General features: G+C 36.5%; 1 protein-coding gene, 1 long non-coding RNA gene and 1 other non-coding gene across 5 annotated transcripts in view; 2 read left to right on the forward strand and 1 right to left on the reverse strand.

Moving 5' to 3' along the window:
• Positions 1–16516, forward strand: part of LOC107039746 — a 58631-nt gene that overhangs the window by 8816 nt on the left and 33299 nt on the right. The gene's annotated exons all lie outside the window — the stretch shown is intronic.
• LOC107039744 (cGMP-dependent protein kinase 1) lies at positions 99–16068 on the reverse strand. 3 transcript variants are annotated; one of them, XM_015259509.1, is made up of 12 exons: positions 16003–16041; positions 15901–15940; positions 7699–7865; positions 6789–6854; positions 6490–6707; positions 5496–5638; positions 5108–5424; positions 3905–4149; positions 3196–3519; positions 1864–2202; positions 1464–1770; positions 99–601 (listed from the first exon to the last, which is right to left on the reverse strand). In XM_015259509.1, the coding sequence occupies exons 3-12, from the start codon at positions 7813–7815 to the stop codon at positions 506–508; spliced, it is 2172 nt and encodes a 723-aa protein (XP_015114995.1). In that variant the 5' UTR covers positions 7816–7865; positions 15901–15940; positions 16003–16041; the 3' UTR covers positions 99–505. The 3 variants fall into 3 exon arrangements, with proteins under 3 accessions (XP_015114995.1, XP_015114993.1, XP_015114994.1); XM_015259507.1 differs by having other exon boundaries at positions 15901–16068; XM_015259508.1 differs by lacking the exons at positions 15901–15940; positions 16003–16041 and adding an exon at positions 14422–14503.
• Trnap-cgg lies at positions 13253–13325 on the forward strand. The gene has a single exon. It is a non-coding gene; the product is annotated as a tRNA-Pro (tRNA).

Genomic DNA, 16516 nt, shown 5'->3' on the forward strand with positions numbered 1-16516 from the left:
CCGATTTTTTCCTGCCAATGTTACTCACGCTTATCACTCCATGATGACTTCACGCCCTTAGGGGTTTTCAGAGAGAAATAATTGATAAGAACACTGGATTTATTTACAAAATAATTTATTCAACGATTTATGAGAATTTAACAAACTAGAAATTGCATTTTTTATACCGATTTTTTTTTTCATTTCCTCGAGAACCTGCAGAGTTACAATAAATTTCCCATTAATTAAAAAAAATGACACTCGTCTCTCTTCAAGTTGTCGAGAGATCGGCAAAATAAATGATTCAACTTTAAAACCATTTTTTCTCATGTTCTCTAAAATAAGGGGGTAGAATGGGCTCAATAGCAGGGTTAGGACCCGCAAATTTTCGTGGGGTTCTAATAAGCCTTTGTTTTATGTTGCAACTCTTCAGGTTCTCGAGATATTAGCGGAAAATTGTAGGTAATCGGTTAATATCGGTCTAGGTGTGATCGGTAATTAGTAGAAAAAAAAAATTGATTGAGACTCAGAAGTTCATGTCCCAACCGGAAAATTCATCCGGAGGGATTTCCCTGTCCGGGGGGTATCTCTCGAAGTTCCTGACGTCCGTTGTACTTCGAATCTGAAAAGAAAAGACAGAAATGGAGATATTTTACGGATGATCGTTGGGCCTTAAACTCATTTTTTACAGACGAGGCTGCAAAACTTATTTTATGGATGTGGAATTCACTAGAGTCGAAGTGTTGCGTACGTTCTAGTAAAAAATATCATATATCAATTTTTTCCGAGGACAGGAAACATGTCATTCCCAATTTTTGGGTCCTAAACCGGCACTTTACGGCCTAGGCCGTAAAATAGAATTTTACATCCGCATCTGTTCTTTTTCTCATTCGTATATCGTAGCAGAGCATCTTTCACTGGTTGAGAGAAAAGTACGATGTTACGACCAATTTTCGGGTCTGAAGCAATTACTTTACAGCCTAGGACCCAAAATGGAAGTTTATGTTCCCGACTTCTAAATTCGTTACACTCAAAGCGGCGTATTATAGCCTTGTGAGGCAGATATGTTCTTTTCTCACCTCCAAGGAGAATGAAGATTTCTAGCCGAATTTTAGGGTCCTAAGCATGAACTGTATGGCCTAGGCCGTAAAATAGAATTTTACATCCGGGTTGTTATTTTTTTTCCAATTCATATATCGTCATAGAGCATTTTTTTACTCTAGTTGAGATAAAAGTTGAATTTTACGATCGATTTTTGGGCTTGAAACAATTATTTTACAGCCTAGGACCCAAAATAAAATTTTATGTTCGGAAATTTTTGCGTACTTCGAGTCCCACAACTGCCTGTGAATAGTTTCTCTACGAAGTCGTGAATAAATATATTGAAATATCACTGCCGAGACCTTAAAATACAAATGTAAGGCCCAATGAGGCCCCTGAAAATTTTATTCTATGGTTTTGATGAGAAAAAAAAAATCACGTACTGTCGGAACGATAGGGGCGGGTAACGCGAGTTTCTGCAATGCCTTCCAGTTGAAATTACTGAACCACTTGTGGTCCCGAATATCCTGAATTCCATTGCGCTGATAGCCGAGTCTCTCCGAGGGACTCAGTCGTAATAATTTTTTTATCAGATTGTTTGCGTTTTTGTTGACAATCGGGGGAATCCCAACCATCTCCACTCCCTTCAGGATTCTGTTGTACGTGGTCATGTGATCGGAGCCACGGAATGGAGGCTTTCCCACTAACAGTTCATGCGTGAGAATGCCTAAGGCCCAATAATCCACAGCTCTGTGGAAGAATCATAGAAAATACATTGTTTAGAACTGGAAGATCGAGAAAATTTTTTGTTGTTTAATTTTTTTCTCTTCTGTCTTCAATCACCTGTCGTGTCCTTTATTGAGAATAATCTCCGGAGCGACGTATTCAGGCGTTCCAGCAAATGTCCACGTCTTGTCAGGCCCAATCTTCTTGCTGAAGCCAAAGTCCACGAGTTTGAGATACCCGCGACTGTCGAGCATAAGGTTTTCCGGTTTGAGATCACGGTAAACAATATTCAGGGAGTGTAGGTGGTCCAGTGCCTCGACGACGCAGCCCACCATAAATTGGGCCGTTGCGTCGTCGAAGTACCGGCGCTTCTGGAGGGTCGTCCATACGTCACCACCGAGACATACTTCCATGAGGAAGTAGACGTATTTGGAGTCTTTGAAGGTTTGATAGAGTCTGAAATGAGAAAGACAGTGTTGATTTGAAACGTTGTATTTCAGAGAATTGGGGTTATGCCGGCTGCCTACGTTAGGACAACGTTGGCAGCCAACGTTGGGGTAATGTCGGTTGCCAACGTTGGGACAATGCCGGCTATCAACGTTGGGAAAATTTCGGTTGCCAACTTAGGGACAATGTTGGCTGCCAACGTCGGGAAAATGTTGGTTGCCAACGTTGGGACAATGTTGGCTGCCAACGCCGGGAAAATCTCGGTTTCCAACGTTGGGACAATGTTGGCTCCCAACGTCGGAAAAATCTCGATTTGCCAACGTTAGGATAATGTTGGCTGTGAACCTCACGGTAATGTCGGTAATGTTGGCTGCCAACGTCGGGAAAATCTCGGTTTGCCAACGTTAGGACAATGTTGGCTGTCAACATCACGATAATGTCGGTTGCCAACGTTGGGACAATGTTGGCTCCCAACGTCGGGGTAATGTTGGTTGCCAACATCGGCGTAATATCGGTTGCCAACATTGGGGTAATGTCAGCTCCCAACATTCAGACAACGTTGACTGCCAACATTGGAGTAATGTCGGGTGTTAACGTCGGGACAATGTTGGCGTACTGTCGGTTGCCAAAGTTGGGACAATGTCGGCAGCCGGCGCTGGGCCAATGTTGAATTCAATGAATCATTAAATTCAAGTAAAAACACGTCGTCTTAGAAATCTCATGCTTAAGCAAATTACTAATTAGTAAACATATGTTGACCATGTTGTGACGAAAACAATATTCCACGTGTTTTGTGTTATATCGACCCATTATGATCCAAAAAATCCGAAAGTGAAATTTTTAGATCGTGTGCCTACGTATGTATGCGATTTCTTCATTCCATAATTTATATAACGATCTACTTCAACAATTTTTGCATTAAAAAAAATCCATGAATATCCCTAGTCATCATTAATCGGACACCGTAAACTCGTCGAATAAGAATTGAAAAAAAAAACTCACTTGCAGATGAAAGCAGAATCGCAAGCCTGCATTATGCACTTCTCATTGAGCACGTGCTCCTGCTGCTGCTGATCAACCATAGTCTTCTTCTTTAGTTTCTTCAGTGCGAAACTCTTCTCAGTATCAGATCTCAAGGTCACGAGTTCAACTCGACCAAATCCCCCAACACCCAGTGTTCCACGGCTCTCTAAATCATAAAGTGTCACGTCCGAGTATTCATTGGTCCAGACCTTTGGTGTCAAAGAGCGCTTTTGTTTTTCAAGCTCTGCTGCCCAATCCGTATTCCTTATCTCGTCAAGACCACCGAGATAATTCAAAAATGTTCTGCAATTTGCGTCAATTGATCAGTTATCGAATTCAATCAATTCAATCAGATCTCAAATCAATCCCATTTTCATCTTCATAAAAATAGATATCTGAGATTTTGGAATCGAAAGTGACCCCAGAGATAACGACGCGAATTTCCGCCTACAAATGCTGGTTGTGAAGCCCATTTTTAGCTCTTGAATTTTTGAAAATACATGCAAATGAGGAAAAAATATAATTCATCATGTCCTTCACCTCTCAATGTTCGCACGCATCACTCGTATCAAAAGATAATGATATAAACATTTCAAGTGTTGCGAAATACTTTGGAGCGCATACATTAAGATGGCGAATAAAAAAGCAAAAGCCATCGTGACCTTTCAACCCCAGAATTTAGACTTACGTGCCGTCCAGAGTGAGACATTCAACGCCAGGTGCTAACGCTATCGCATTAGCTTGCCTTCGATTATCAGCCTTGTCATAGAGTGCTTTCTCTCCGAAGTACTGACCCTTCCCGAGGACCACCAGTTCCTCTTCACCACCGTACTCGGTGTCCTTGGTTATTCGAACGTTTCCGCCGCTGATTATGAAGAATTTGTCGCCTATTTCACCTTGACGAAGGATTTTGGCGCCAGCTGGGAAGAATTCCTGAAGAGAAAACGTATTTTTAAACCGATTCATATGAAAGTTGGGGCGATACGCCATTCATAAGGGTTTCATTCGATAGTCAGGAAAATTTCCGATCGAAAACACTGGTTTTGAGTCTATTTTACTCGAGAACATGGGGATATATACAAGTTTTTGCAGAATTGAAAGGAAAAGATCACTTTTTTGAACAGCTGTACCAGATCTAAAATCCAGATTTTACGGACGGGACCTGCAGAGCTCAGAACTTGTAAATGCAGTAAATACATATGTGAAACGAAGTATAATGTTTGAGAGTTACATATTCCGTGCAGAAAATAGTGCTTTCAGTCTCGATAGGTGATCACGAAAAAGTGAACTTTTCGGACGGTTGTAGAAAATGCAATTTTAAGCTCTTCTGACAGTAAATCTTAATGTGTCTATTTTACACCTGTTTAATAGCTTTGAAAAAGTGGGGTTTTTAGACAACTGTTACGAAAAACAAAATGTATTATAGATGTGGATGAAAAAGTGGCATTTTACGGACTCTCGATGCAATACAAGTTACCCTTCTTCAAGTTCTCGGTCGGAGTGAGCTTAAACAACATTTGAAGGTTACATATCCTGTGCGGAAAATAATGCTTTCTACTCCGATAGGTTGTCCCGAAAAAGTAAACTTTTCGGACGATTGTTGAAAGTGCAATTGGATGCTCTTGTAACAATAAACTATTTAGACTTGCTCAATAGCTTCGACGAAGTGGAGTTTTGAGTCAAGTGTTACGAAAAACAGAATGTATTATAGATGCGGATGAAAAAGTGACACTTTACGGACTCGCGATGCAATACCCTTCGCGTCTTCTGAAATTTTAGATAAAAATCGGTCCAAAACCAGTGACTTTCGTTGTAAATTTCACTGGCTTTCCAATCGTTTATTTTCTTCATTTTTCAAGAAATCAACGTACCCTCGAAAAAATGGACTTACCACTTTAATCAAATCCGATATCTTCGCGAACACGTGTTCCTTGGGTTCAGGAAGTTTCTGAAGCACTGAAACCTTCCTCAGGAACCGAATGTTGCCCTCGAGCCGGTCCTGGGCACTCCTCATCATCACAGTCAGAAACACAGACCGGTCTAGGACCCATACCTTTCCGCCCTTCTTCGACGATATTGAACGCAATCTTTTGGTGTTGTAGAGTAACGCGAGTTCTCCAAATGCAACTCCGGGGCCGAAACTCCTGGCGAATTTACTTCCCTGGTATATGTCGAACTCCCCTTCGGCGGATACGTACAGATGTGATCCTGGAGAAGGACAAAGAAAAAAATTATAGTCCAATTGTTGGTGTTTTTTCAGGTTTTATAATTTTGTTTACCAATATCGCCTTCGTGAATCACTAGATAACTCGGTGGAATGTTCTTTGGGTACATGGCAGACACTAGGGCCTCGACCTGGGGTTCCTCAAGGTTTCCCAAGAATTCGTTCTCCAGTATTGCTCGTTTTATTAGCTCTCTCGATCTGACCAGAGAACATAAGCATGAAACAATCAATTAAAAATATGACGAAAAAATTAAACTTAATACATAGTTCTGCCATTCCATTGCATAAAGTCTGACTTTACGGACGCTTTGCAGGCCTAAGACGCCCCTTTTACGGCCTAGCTTGTAAAAATTGAATTGAAATTCAGCCGTATAAAAAGACGTTAAACCATCTATTTCCTCTATTTTCTGAGACTTTTTGAACTCTTACCTCAATTTACAGCCTAGGACCTAATATTTTCGGTTCTAGGCTGTAATAGTATATTTCGTTACGAGTGCGGAAAAGAGTTTTTTGGCTCGTGGGAGGTTTATAGCATGAGCCGAAGGCGAGTGATATAATCCCACGAGCCAAAAAACACTTTTCCCACGAGTATCGAACGATATTTTTCATCACAATGTGTGGAAAAGGGACTTTAAGGCACGCTTTGCGTGCCTAAAAAGTTACTTTTTCGCACAGCGTGATGAAAAGAACTTTTTGGCGAGGATGAATCATACGAAAAGTTCTACGAGGCAGTAAAGTCAATCACGATCGAGTACTGAACAATATTTCTACAGACTGAGTGACAAAATTCAATTTTACGGTCTAAGACCTAAAATACAACTTTTGGTCTGCGGGCGCTGAAATAGAATTAAGTATCCAAACGTCCGGCTGTAAAGTATGGTTTTTAATTCGAGTGACGAGCAAAATTTTCCCGCAAAAAAACATTCAACAACAACTTCACAAATGACTTATTTACGTCCTAGGCAGTAAAATATGAATTCAGAGCCCCCAATCCGTAAAATGGTACTTTTTGCTGAGCTACGGAAAAAATAAGACAGAAATGACTTTACCGTATATCTTTATCGTAAACAGGAGTGGGTGCAGAGGGTGGTGTTGGCGTTCTCCCAATGACCCCACCCCTGGGAATTTTAACGCTCTCAACCGATAAATTCGATTCAACGGTCTCCGATCTCTCGAGTCTATTCCCATTATCGTTTCTGAAGACTGTGTAGCCTTTTGGGAGCGTTGTCGATCCATTGAGCGTAGTCGAGCTCGAACAATGGCTCAGCTGCGCTCACAAACATATTTCCGTGATTTTTATGATTATTACCAAATTGTTTATGAATAAATTATTGTTGCAAGGACATACCATGCCGTTGACATCGTCTCCGTGACGTTTGTAGCTCATGGGAATCGGCTCTCTGCTGTTCCCATTCTATAAAAATAAGATGGTGGATGATCGATTTTTTATTCAATTATCGATTGATCCAGAAAGTCGATCAGTATAACCTCCCATTTCTTACACTAGCGTAAGAAGACGCGCTTTGCGCGCCTTGAAGGTTAGACCGGATATGACGTACATAGACATCGATTATTTTCATAAATCGAGAAAAAATGATCGATGTCTCGCAGTTTGATTATTTCGAGAATATCGCATCAGCTCCTTTAGTAATAAGGACTAGCATTATAAAGCGCCCGGCAAGATTTTTTAACCTCATCAATGGCTCAATCTTCAATACAAACTGTCATTTTTTTTTATAATCGATAGTCGACAGTTGTTTGCATTGATAATCGATATTTTCATTCGATTAAAAAAAATCGGCACCTCGCAATTTCGAGATTTGGTCTTCTCCTTTAGTAATATTGACTAGCATAAGAAGCCTTGAAGGTTAGACCGGATATGACGTGCATAGACATCGATTATTTTCATAAATCGAGAAAAAATGATCGATATCTCGCAGTTTGATTATTTTGAGAAGACCGCATCAGCTCCTTTAGTAATAAGGATTCCTGCGGCACTAGCGGGATGTAAGAAATGGGAGAAACCAAAATCCGGCTGAGGGGTAATATAAGAAATGGGAGGTTCTACCGAAAGTGGGTCGAGTGGGGGCTCTATCGATAGCTAGAGAAATTTCCGTTTCAGAATTCTGATCATAAACCCATTTTGCCCCACAATGGTTCCATCAAGAGGAAAAATAGTCCCGGAGCTCCTTGGGGTCACTTTCGACCCCATTCTGTCGAATCAATTAATTAATATGATTTTTTTTCTGAATACTCACGCTGATGATGCTGATACCGGTGATACTGCCATTCTCCTCGTTCCCGGGGAGAGGGGTGAGGTTAATACTCCCCCTCTGGCCCAGGATACTAGCCCTCGGGAAACACGAAAATCTCATCTTAATTTCCTTAGAGTCCGTGTCAGCATGATGAATGGAATGCTTTTTTTCTGAAAAAGAGAGTATTTTTGATGTGTCTATTTTGTGGCAGAGTAGCTCCTGAAAAATCTGACTTTATTCTTTTTATTCATTAAAAAGGCATTCTATTTCTCCCTTAAGATGTATTGCAAGACAGTACCACCCAAAAGTTAGTCCCTATGGATTTGCGGAAAAAATTCTGATTTACTCAATTTACTGCATTCTCATAAGTTATTGAGTTTTTTTATACTCATGTTGTTGATGAAGGCAACGATAACTATTTGAATCAAACAGGAAATTATTTTTTGATTAATTGCTTGGATAAAATAAATAATTTTATGAAATTTCCACTTTTTAGAGTTCAATGTGGGAGAAACTATGTCTCTCTCAATTTAACGATTTAACCATTTATTTATTAGAGACTTCCGGCAAACGCCCTTCGAAGCCTACAAAGCATTATTGAAAGCGCAAAGCCCCACAACACGAATTTTTTTTTTTAATGGAAAAACCTTCGGATGTTGCCAATATATAATATTATAATATATAATATTCTAAAGAAAAATAATAATATAATACGGTTGCATTGATTGCAACCGTATTGAATAATATGTAGCACAATATAAAACAAAATAAATGAAAATGCTCATCAAAAAATATCAAAATCAATTATAATATAATCATCAATTATAAAAATCCAAATAGATTTCTGGTGATGAATATTTAGCACTCGAAATTAAGGCTCTAAAATTAAGGGTTAGAGTTTAAGCGTCAAAATTAGGTTGCGTCTCACAACCTTTCTCAACGATTCTCCAGATATTTCAAACGAGTTTCATTTTTTCTTCGAAAATAAAAAACATGTTGCTTACACATACCCCGAGACTCCGCGCTATAATTCCGTTTAGTATTTTTTTATCTTGCGATTGAATGAGTCAAACACGTGGAGTGTCACATGCTCCAGTGCTAATGTTTGATGCATAATATTATGAATGACGTCACGAGGTATTAGCACGTGATGATGAGGAAAAAACAGTGCAAAAGCGTCGGGATGAGCTCTCGGTTTTCGTCTGTTTGAAAGGTGTCAAAGACTCAAGGCCAGGGTTTGTCAACCTGAAGGAGGGGATAATCCAAAATTGTCTGAGTCAATAGTCGGGGAAATTTCCGATTCCAAACACTGGTCATGAACCCATTTTGCCCCGGGAGTTTTTTCGGAATTTGAAATTTCGAAATTCGTGAAAAGAAAGTTTTTTTTTTTTCGATATTACTCCCCATGTCTTGGGGGTTTTCTACCGCTTCTCCTTAACCCATGGCATTAGCTTTAAATCACACAAGTTCATGTTAGAGATCGACCATAAACTTCATATATATATATATACATGTATATGTAGGGGAGGTTGGGGTAAAATGGACACTTTTGACTTTTTTTCAAATATTAGTGACGGGTTGAAATGCTGATGAAATTTAATAATTTTTTTTTCAATACAAAGAGCAATTCTTCCCCTTTTTGATGAGCCTAAACTGAGCTCTATTGATACATATGTTTCTGAGTTATGGATAATTTTTCAAAAGTCTAAAATGCCCATTTTACCCTGCCCTCCCTTATGCATGTAAAAGCCTGCGGGCTGAGGCTGCGATAAATGAAAAATGTAAATAGACATTGTAAATGCACATTGTACAAATAGACGCGTTGAATAAAAATTTTTAATGTAAATGTAAATGTTTTTTTCGATATCTTCAAAACTTAGGGGGCAAAATGGGTTCATGACCGGTGTTCGGAAGCAGAAATTTCCCCGGCTATTGGCTGAGGGGATTTTTATGCATCGAGACATTCGAGGATATTTTTCCGCCATGGAATTCCATTTTTGGGGTCAATGTTGTGATAAGACTCGAGGACAGTTACTCCCACAGTAATTGATATTTGTAGAATTGTGGAAATTATGTTTACAATAATAATACTTGTGTTATCGCAATTGAATGAGCGAACCCTTTATGGCGAGACAGCTTTAATTGCCCTCAATAAAATAACACGTGACGTTAGTTTTATTACTTGACGCTTTCCTCGGTCTCTCGATTTATGGCGGTGAAAACAGTTCGTGAGAATAATCCTGGGATTATTTCAAGGGGAAATATTTTTTATTAGAAATCATTCTACAATTTTTCTCGGCTATTTCGCACATTTCAATCGTTTTTTATGTGTTTAGCAATTACCAATTTATTATTACGACTAAAGTGATTCAATACGATAAAAGATCTCTTCATGGGAACATATAATTTTTCCTGTAGAACTAGTTTTTTCTCAGTGAAGAAGAAATTTTAAAAAAATTACAGAAAAAATTAGCTACGCTAAAAAATTATATGTTCCACATAAGAATATTTGATGGAGTGAACCCGATTTATTTGAGGGAAATTAACCAACTTGATAGAAGGAAATTTAATATCTTTCACAAAAATTGAATTTTTGTCGTGATCATCAGAAATATCCCTAGAAGAATTCGAACTGTTCGCAGGAAAAAATATAATCTTTTGTACGACAATCATTTGATCTGAGAGAACTCCATAGGTTTATACCACAGAAAGAATACATTGACGAGAAAAGGATATTTTTTTTCCCAAAAAAAAAAATTGTCCCCTCGAAATTATTTAGTTTTGCCAATAACACAGTTTTCGGCAAGAAAATTGTAGTTTCCTCTTGAAATTATCATTTGTTCCATGAACATTATCCTATTTACTAAAGATGAAAGAAACGTGAAGTTGTTTTATATCGAAATATCTCGAAACTGCCTGACCACTAATCCTTAATTCTGATTGGTCAATATGTGACACGAAGTTATTCACAAAAAAAAACACGTGGCATTTTCAAATTCTTCAGTGACATAATTTCAAATTCTTCAAAATTTGTGGTAAATTTTTTTTTACGTCATATATATATGTATATATTTCACATGTATATATATATATCATCGGTGAAATTAATAAATTCTGTCCTTTAATGGAGACCGATCATTTAAAAAAATTGAAGATAATTAATTGAAAATGAAAAATTCTTTATAGATTCTTTTACTCTACTTCGCTATGCACTTCAATCATTAGTCGAATTCTCCCTGATTCATTATCAATATTTATAAGGTATTCATGAGAAAATGAAATTCAATGAATTCCATTTCTTCATTTCAACAAATGAATAGATCAGCGCGCGCATAGATCTTGTAAGTGTTTATTGGACAAAGATGTGCAGTACTCAATAACATTCACTTGATAAAACCGGAGCCTCATATAATTCTCTGTAGAACGAATGTATTTACCCGAAAGACATATAAATGTCTCACGAGAACAATTACTACTACGAAAATTATCATGTTTTGGTGGAAACTTTCTTTTTGTCCACAAGTAGTTGATCCAATAAGACAAAAGATCTCAAAACTATTTTTTTCTCTCAATGCATGAACACGATTTAAAAATTTCATTCTCGAACATTTTGGATCACAATCGGTTGATAAACCCCAAAAAATCGAAAACTTAAATTTGAACGACAACAAAACTTCCATTCGGATGTAAAAATATCATTGTTCAGAGAAGAAATCTAAAACTCGAGTTTTCACTTTCAGATTATTTTTATTGAAGGTTTCAAAATCCGGGAAAATGGCTTCTTCAGTTCTAAAATTAGAAAAATATGGCTTTACGATGTAACAGATAATTTTCGGTGGCTCGTTTTAGATTGTTTCTATGGGAATTCATGTACTGACGGCTGGAGATACTGATAACAATATTTGAACAGCTAAACGTGCTTAGACACAGGCGCTGCGTAAAAAATGAAAGATGAGTTCATTTTCATTTTTAAATGGAACAGAAGATGGGGTAATATTGAGAACAATTGATTCCTCGGAATGAGGATAATTAAGAGTGATTAGCGTTTCCGTTATTATCAAGCATTCACTCGTAAAAAACAACAATTGCATTTTTCATTTTCTCTTTCGAGAAAAAACAATTTTTTTCTATCTCCGCAATTTTTTAAAAATAATTTGTAAATATAACTTCAAATTTTTTCTCTTGAAGTGCACGTAGAAGTGCAGACAATATTTTTCGGTTTATAAAAAAAAAAATATGGAAAAAATTTTGTAGAATTAAAAAAAAAAATTTTTCGTTCGAGAAAAAAATTTTTTTTTCATCTCTGCAATAAAAAAAAAAGTTTAATATAACTTCAAATTTTTTAAAATAATTTATAGAAATAATAACAATTATTTTTTCTCGTGAAGTGCATGTAGAAATGCAAACAATATTTTTCTATTTATAAAAAAGAAAGATGAGTGAAAATTTTGCAGAATTTTTTCATTTTTTTTTAACAAGAATTTCTTCATTGTAAATTGTTCCTGGAATGTCTGATGGACGGACTTAATAAAAACAACTATCAGCTGTGGCGATAGGGAGTGAAAAAAAAAGTGAGATGCAGTTGATGGATTGTTATCGAGTAGATGATCGAGTGAATTCCACGTTTCGTTTCCTATTGGAGATTGCGATTGATAAATTAAGCGGTGGATTAATGAATGCCTAGTGAGAGTGTGTCAATAACAGGTGCTCATTTTAGCCGGGGCTTTCCCCGGATGGAATGTGGAAATGGACTGTTTCAATAAGTTTGGATCTGCTTTGTTTACTTTCTTTGGAATTCTCTAAAGACTTTCAACAACGGTTTTTCTAATTACTGACTCATTTTATTTTCCCTCATCTTATAAGTTTATTAAATTTTTTAATTAATTTTCACGAATGAAGGTGTAAAGATCGAGCTAAAAATCATTCAAAGTTATTGTAAAATATAAAATAGAAAATGACATAAATTAAAAAAAAAAATCATGCAAAATAAAAATCTCTACTATTCTCATCCTCAAAATTGTTTGCCCAGTTTAACAAAATCAAAAAAATTAAATGTGTCTTAAAATTCGATTAGTTGCTCCCAATTTTCTTGGCAACTGATGAAGGGTCACTCATATAATTAAGGTCTTTTAATCTACTCATATAAAAAATCCATCAGTTCCTCGTTATTCTCTCATCTCAAATAAATTTCCAAAAGAATCATGAAAAACCTAAATGACCCGAAATTACGATTGAACGTACCAGAATCATTATGAATCTACAATCACTCAAAATCATTTAAACATGTATATTTTCTATGCTAAAAGCATCGAGACGCCTATTGTTTTCATCCTCAGAATTATTTCTCCATCTCAAAAAAAAATAAAAAGAAACAATCGTGTCCCAAAATTCCCAATGAGTGTCCCAGAATAATTCTCTATTTACAATCACTCAAAAACATTCAAACATTTATTTAACATTTAATTTTTTTCTCTAAATTCTAATTCTCTTAGAATTCTTTAATGCCTAAAGGAGGTTAGGCGGTGTATGAGGTGAATTTGAGATTGAATTTCTGTGGTTCCCGGTAGCTTAGTCGGTAAGAGTGCCCGGCGCGGATCTGGGAGACCCGGGTTCGATTCCCGGCTGGGTGAAGCGGAAATTTTTTTCTCTAAATTCTAATTCTCTTATCATTTCTATTCTCAGCGTTTGATCCCCACGTCAACCAGAAAAAAAAAATTTGAAGTGGAAAATGTCCCACAATTCCCTCTGCAAAAATTCTTAAAATTATGCAAAATTGAAGTGTCTCAAAACAGACACTCAAAAGCATCGAGACACCTATTATTTTCATCCTCAAAATTATTTCCCCATCTCGAAAAAAAAAGAGAAACGAACGCGGCCCATTCGCAATGAGTGTCCCAGAATGATTATCAATAGAAAATCACTCAAAAACATTCAAACATCCATTATTTCTGTTATCAACGTTTGTTCCCCATTTCAAGAAAAAAAAAATAAAAAGTAGAAAATGTCCCACAATTTCTTTTGCCACAAAAAATAAAAAAAATCGTCTGAAATCAGAATGTCTCAAAATAATCATTCACACGCATTAAAACTCTTGTTTTTTCCCACCTAAAAAAATAATAAAACCTAAAATTATCTCGGGAACAACCCCATTTCAAGATGAAAAAAAATTTCAAGTAGAAAATGTCCCACAATTCCATCTGCCAACAAATTTTTTTAAAATCATGCAAAATTGAAGTGTCTCAAAACAGACACTCAAAAGCATCGAGACACCTATTATTTTCATCCTCAAAATTATTTCCCCGTCTCGAAAAAAAATAAAGAGAAACGAACGTGTCCCAAAATTCCCAATGAGTGTCCCAGAATAATTCTCAATTTACAATCACTTAAAAACATTCAAATATTTATCATTTCTATTCTCAGCGTTTGATCCCCACTTCAAGAAAAAAAAAACTTTTGAAGTAGAAAATGTCCCACAATTTCTTTTGCCACAAAAAATGAAAAAAATCGTCTGAAATCAGAATGTCTCCAAATAATCATTCACAAGCATTAAAACTCTTGTTTTTTCCCATCTTAAAAAATAATAAAACCTAAAATTCTCGATTTTTTTTAATTTTTTCACTTCTTCATATGCCCAAAGAACATTTCTGTCCCCGAAAACACTCCCAAAATTTCCAAAAAAATCGCCACCCGCTCCCCACCCCACAAAATCCCGCAGTATTGACTCACCTAATGGAATCAATCCATCCGTGCCCCTCGGCACGAATAATGAAGATGCAGACGCGTTCACCGCTCAACTGTTGCTCTTTTGTGCGTCAAGAAAAGACTCCGCGGAATCTTATCGTTTCTCTACATAACGATAACAGCAAATTGTCAACGATATTATGCGCGCGCAAGTCTTATCTAAAGGTCGTCTACGAATTTCTCTGTACAAAAATGTGCCCTTCGACTTGAAAAAGGGGAAAAAAATCGATTTCTGTTTTTATCATTTTTTTTTTAAAGATCAGTGCACCTGAATTACATCACACGATGATTCAGATTGAGAGAAGGGGGATGAGCACCTGTTCAAATGTCTTGCACAGAATGACTTGAGAGATTGCCTTGATAAATTACCTTAGTCTATAAACGAAAATATTGAAAAAAACTTGAATTTTTTTTTTAGAAAATTGTTGAGTTTTTGAAAAAGCGGAATCTTCCAATTGTTTAAAAATAGCAACTTTGTTATTTTTGGGAAATGCAAATATTGGATTTTTTGAAAATGGGAATTTTTCATTTTTAAAAAATTGACAGTTTATGATTTACTGGAGTGGGGGGTTGTGGGTACTCTCATCCGACACCTACGGACATTTCCGTTTCCGAACCCTGATCATAACCCCATTTTGCCCCATTATATCCCAAGCTATTGCGAAATTAACAAAATTTTTGTGAGTAGTGTTTGGAAACGAAAAAATGACATTCCATTGATTTTCGTCGCAAAAAAATTCATTCGATGATGTTTTTATCAACAAAAATTGCGAAAAATTCGTACGTACCCACACACACACACAGATATCCCATTAAAAATAAGTGGAAAATAATGTGGAGATCTTGAAACGTGAAGATTTGATGAATAATCGAGAATCGATTTTCGGGGTAATGACAATAATAACTTCTCTTATCAGGCAGCTAAAAAAATTGATTTTTCAAAAAAATTTTCACTTTTGAGAAATGGAATTTTTTATTTTTCGCGAAATAGAAGTTTTTTATGTTTGAAAAATTAAAAATTTAATTTTTTTGGAAATGTAAATTTTTAATTTTTTGGAAATTTTTCATTTTTGAAAAAAAAAAAGAAATGTTGGAAGTTTCTGGAGTAGCGGCTTGCGGGTACTCTCATCCGACAGCCATGGAAATTTCCGTCTCGGAACCCTGGTCACAACCCCATTTTGCCCCACTATTTCCCAAGCTATTAGATAAACGAAGTTTTTGTGCCTAGTGCTTGGAAATGAAAAAAATATATAATGTAAATGAAATGTATTTTTTTTTATTATTTAAAATGAAATGTATGGAAACGAAAAAATGACAATCCGTTAATTTTTGTCTCTTAGAAAAAAAATCATCCGATGATGTTTCCACTCACAAAAAATGCGGAAAAATCGTTTGTTTCGATTTCGAAAAAAAAAATTGATGAATTGAATTGTCACCAAATGTTTATAATTCTCATATACTCACCGGAAGTGAACCCGTCACCTCTCGCGATTCGCGAAAAACACTGGAATAATGAATAACTACTGAAGACTATTTTTCCACTGGAATAATACACAATAGCATTACCTAGATCTTTTGAAATAAACGAAGAAACAAATCTTTGAGACGCAGAGCGTCGAGGTGTTATCACCACCGAGGCTCTAGTGCTACTGGTGCGACTGAAAAAAAACCGACAAAGCGCTCGGTCATGCGGTTAAAGCCACCGATACCAGCATTTTTTGTCAATTATTATCGTTTCACACCTGATACCTGTGATCCAGTCATTCGCACGTGAAAAAAATCGTGAAGCGACGTAAAAAAATCTGCACCGGCAATTCTCAATTCACGTAAATTTCAATCATCAATTGAGTTAAAAAAAGATGCGTCGGCTAAATTAACAGTTGTTTAAAAATAACAAATTGTTTTTATATAGATATTGTGACGATTTTCGAAAATGGAAAATTCCATTTTTGAAGTGGGACATTAAAAATTCTTAGAATGGATCGTCAGAGAAATTTTTCGGTCCAAAATACCGGACATGAGTCCATTCTGCCCCACTGGATCATGAATAATCACGAAAGAAACTCTTCAGTAAAAATCC

The sequence above is a fragment of the Diachasma alloeum genome, unplaced genomic scaffold (genome assembly GCF_001412515.2).
Source record: "Diachasma alloeum isolate Michigan unplaced genomic scaffold, Dall2.0 Dall_scaffold_00307, whole genome shotgun sequence".
In the NCBI taxonomy this organism is placed as follows: domain Eukaryota; kingdom Metazoa; phylum Arthropoda; class Insecta; order Hymenoptera; family Braconidae; genus Diachasma; species Diachasma alloeum.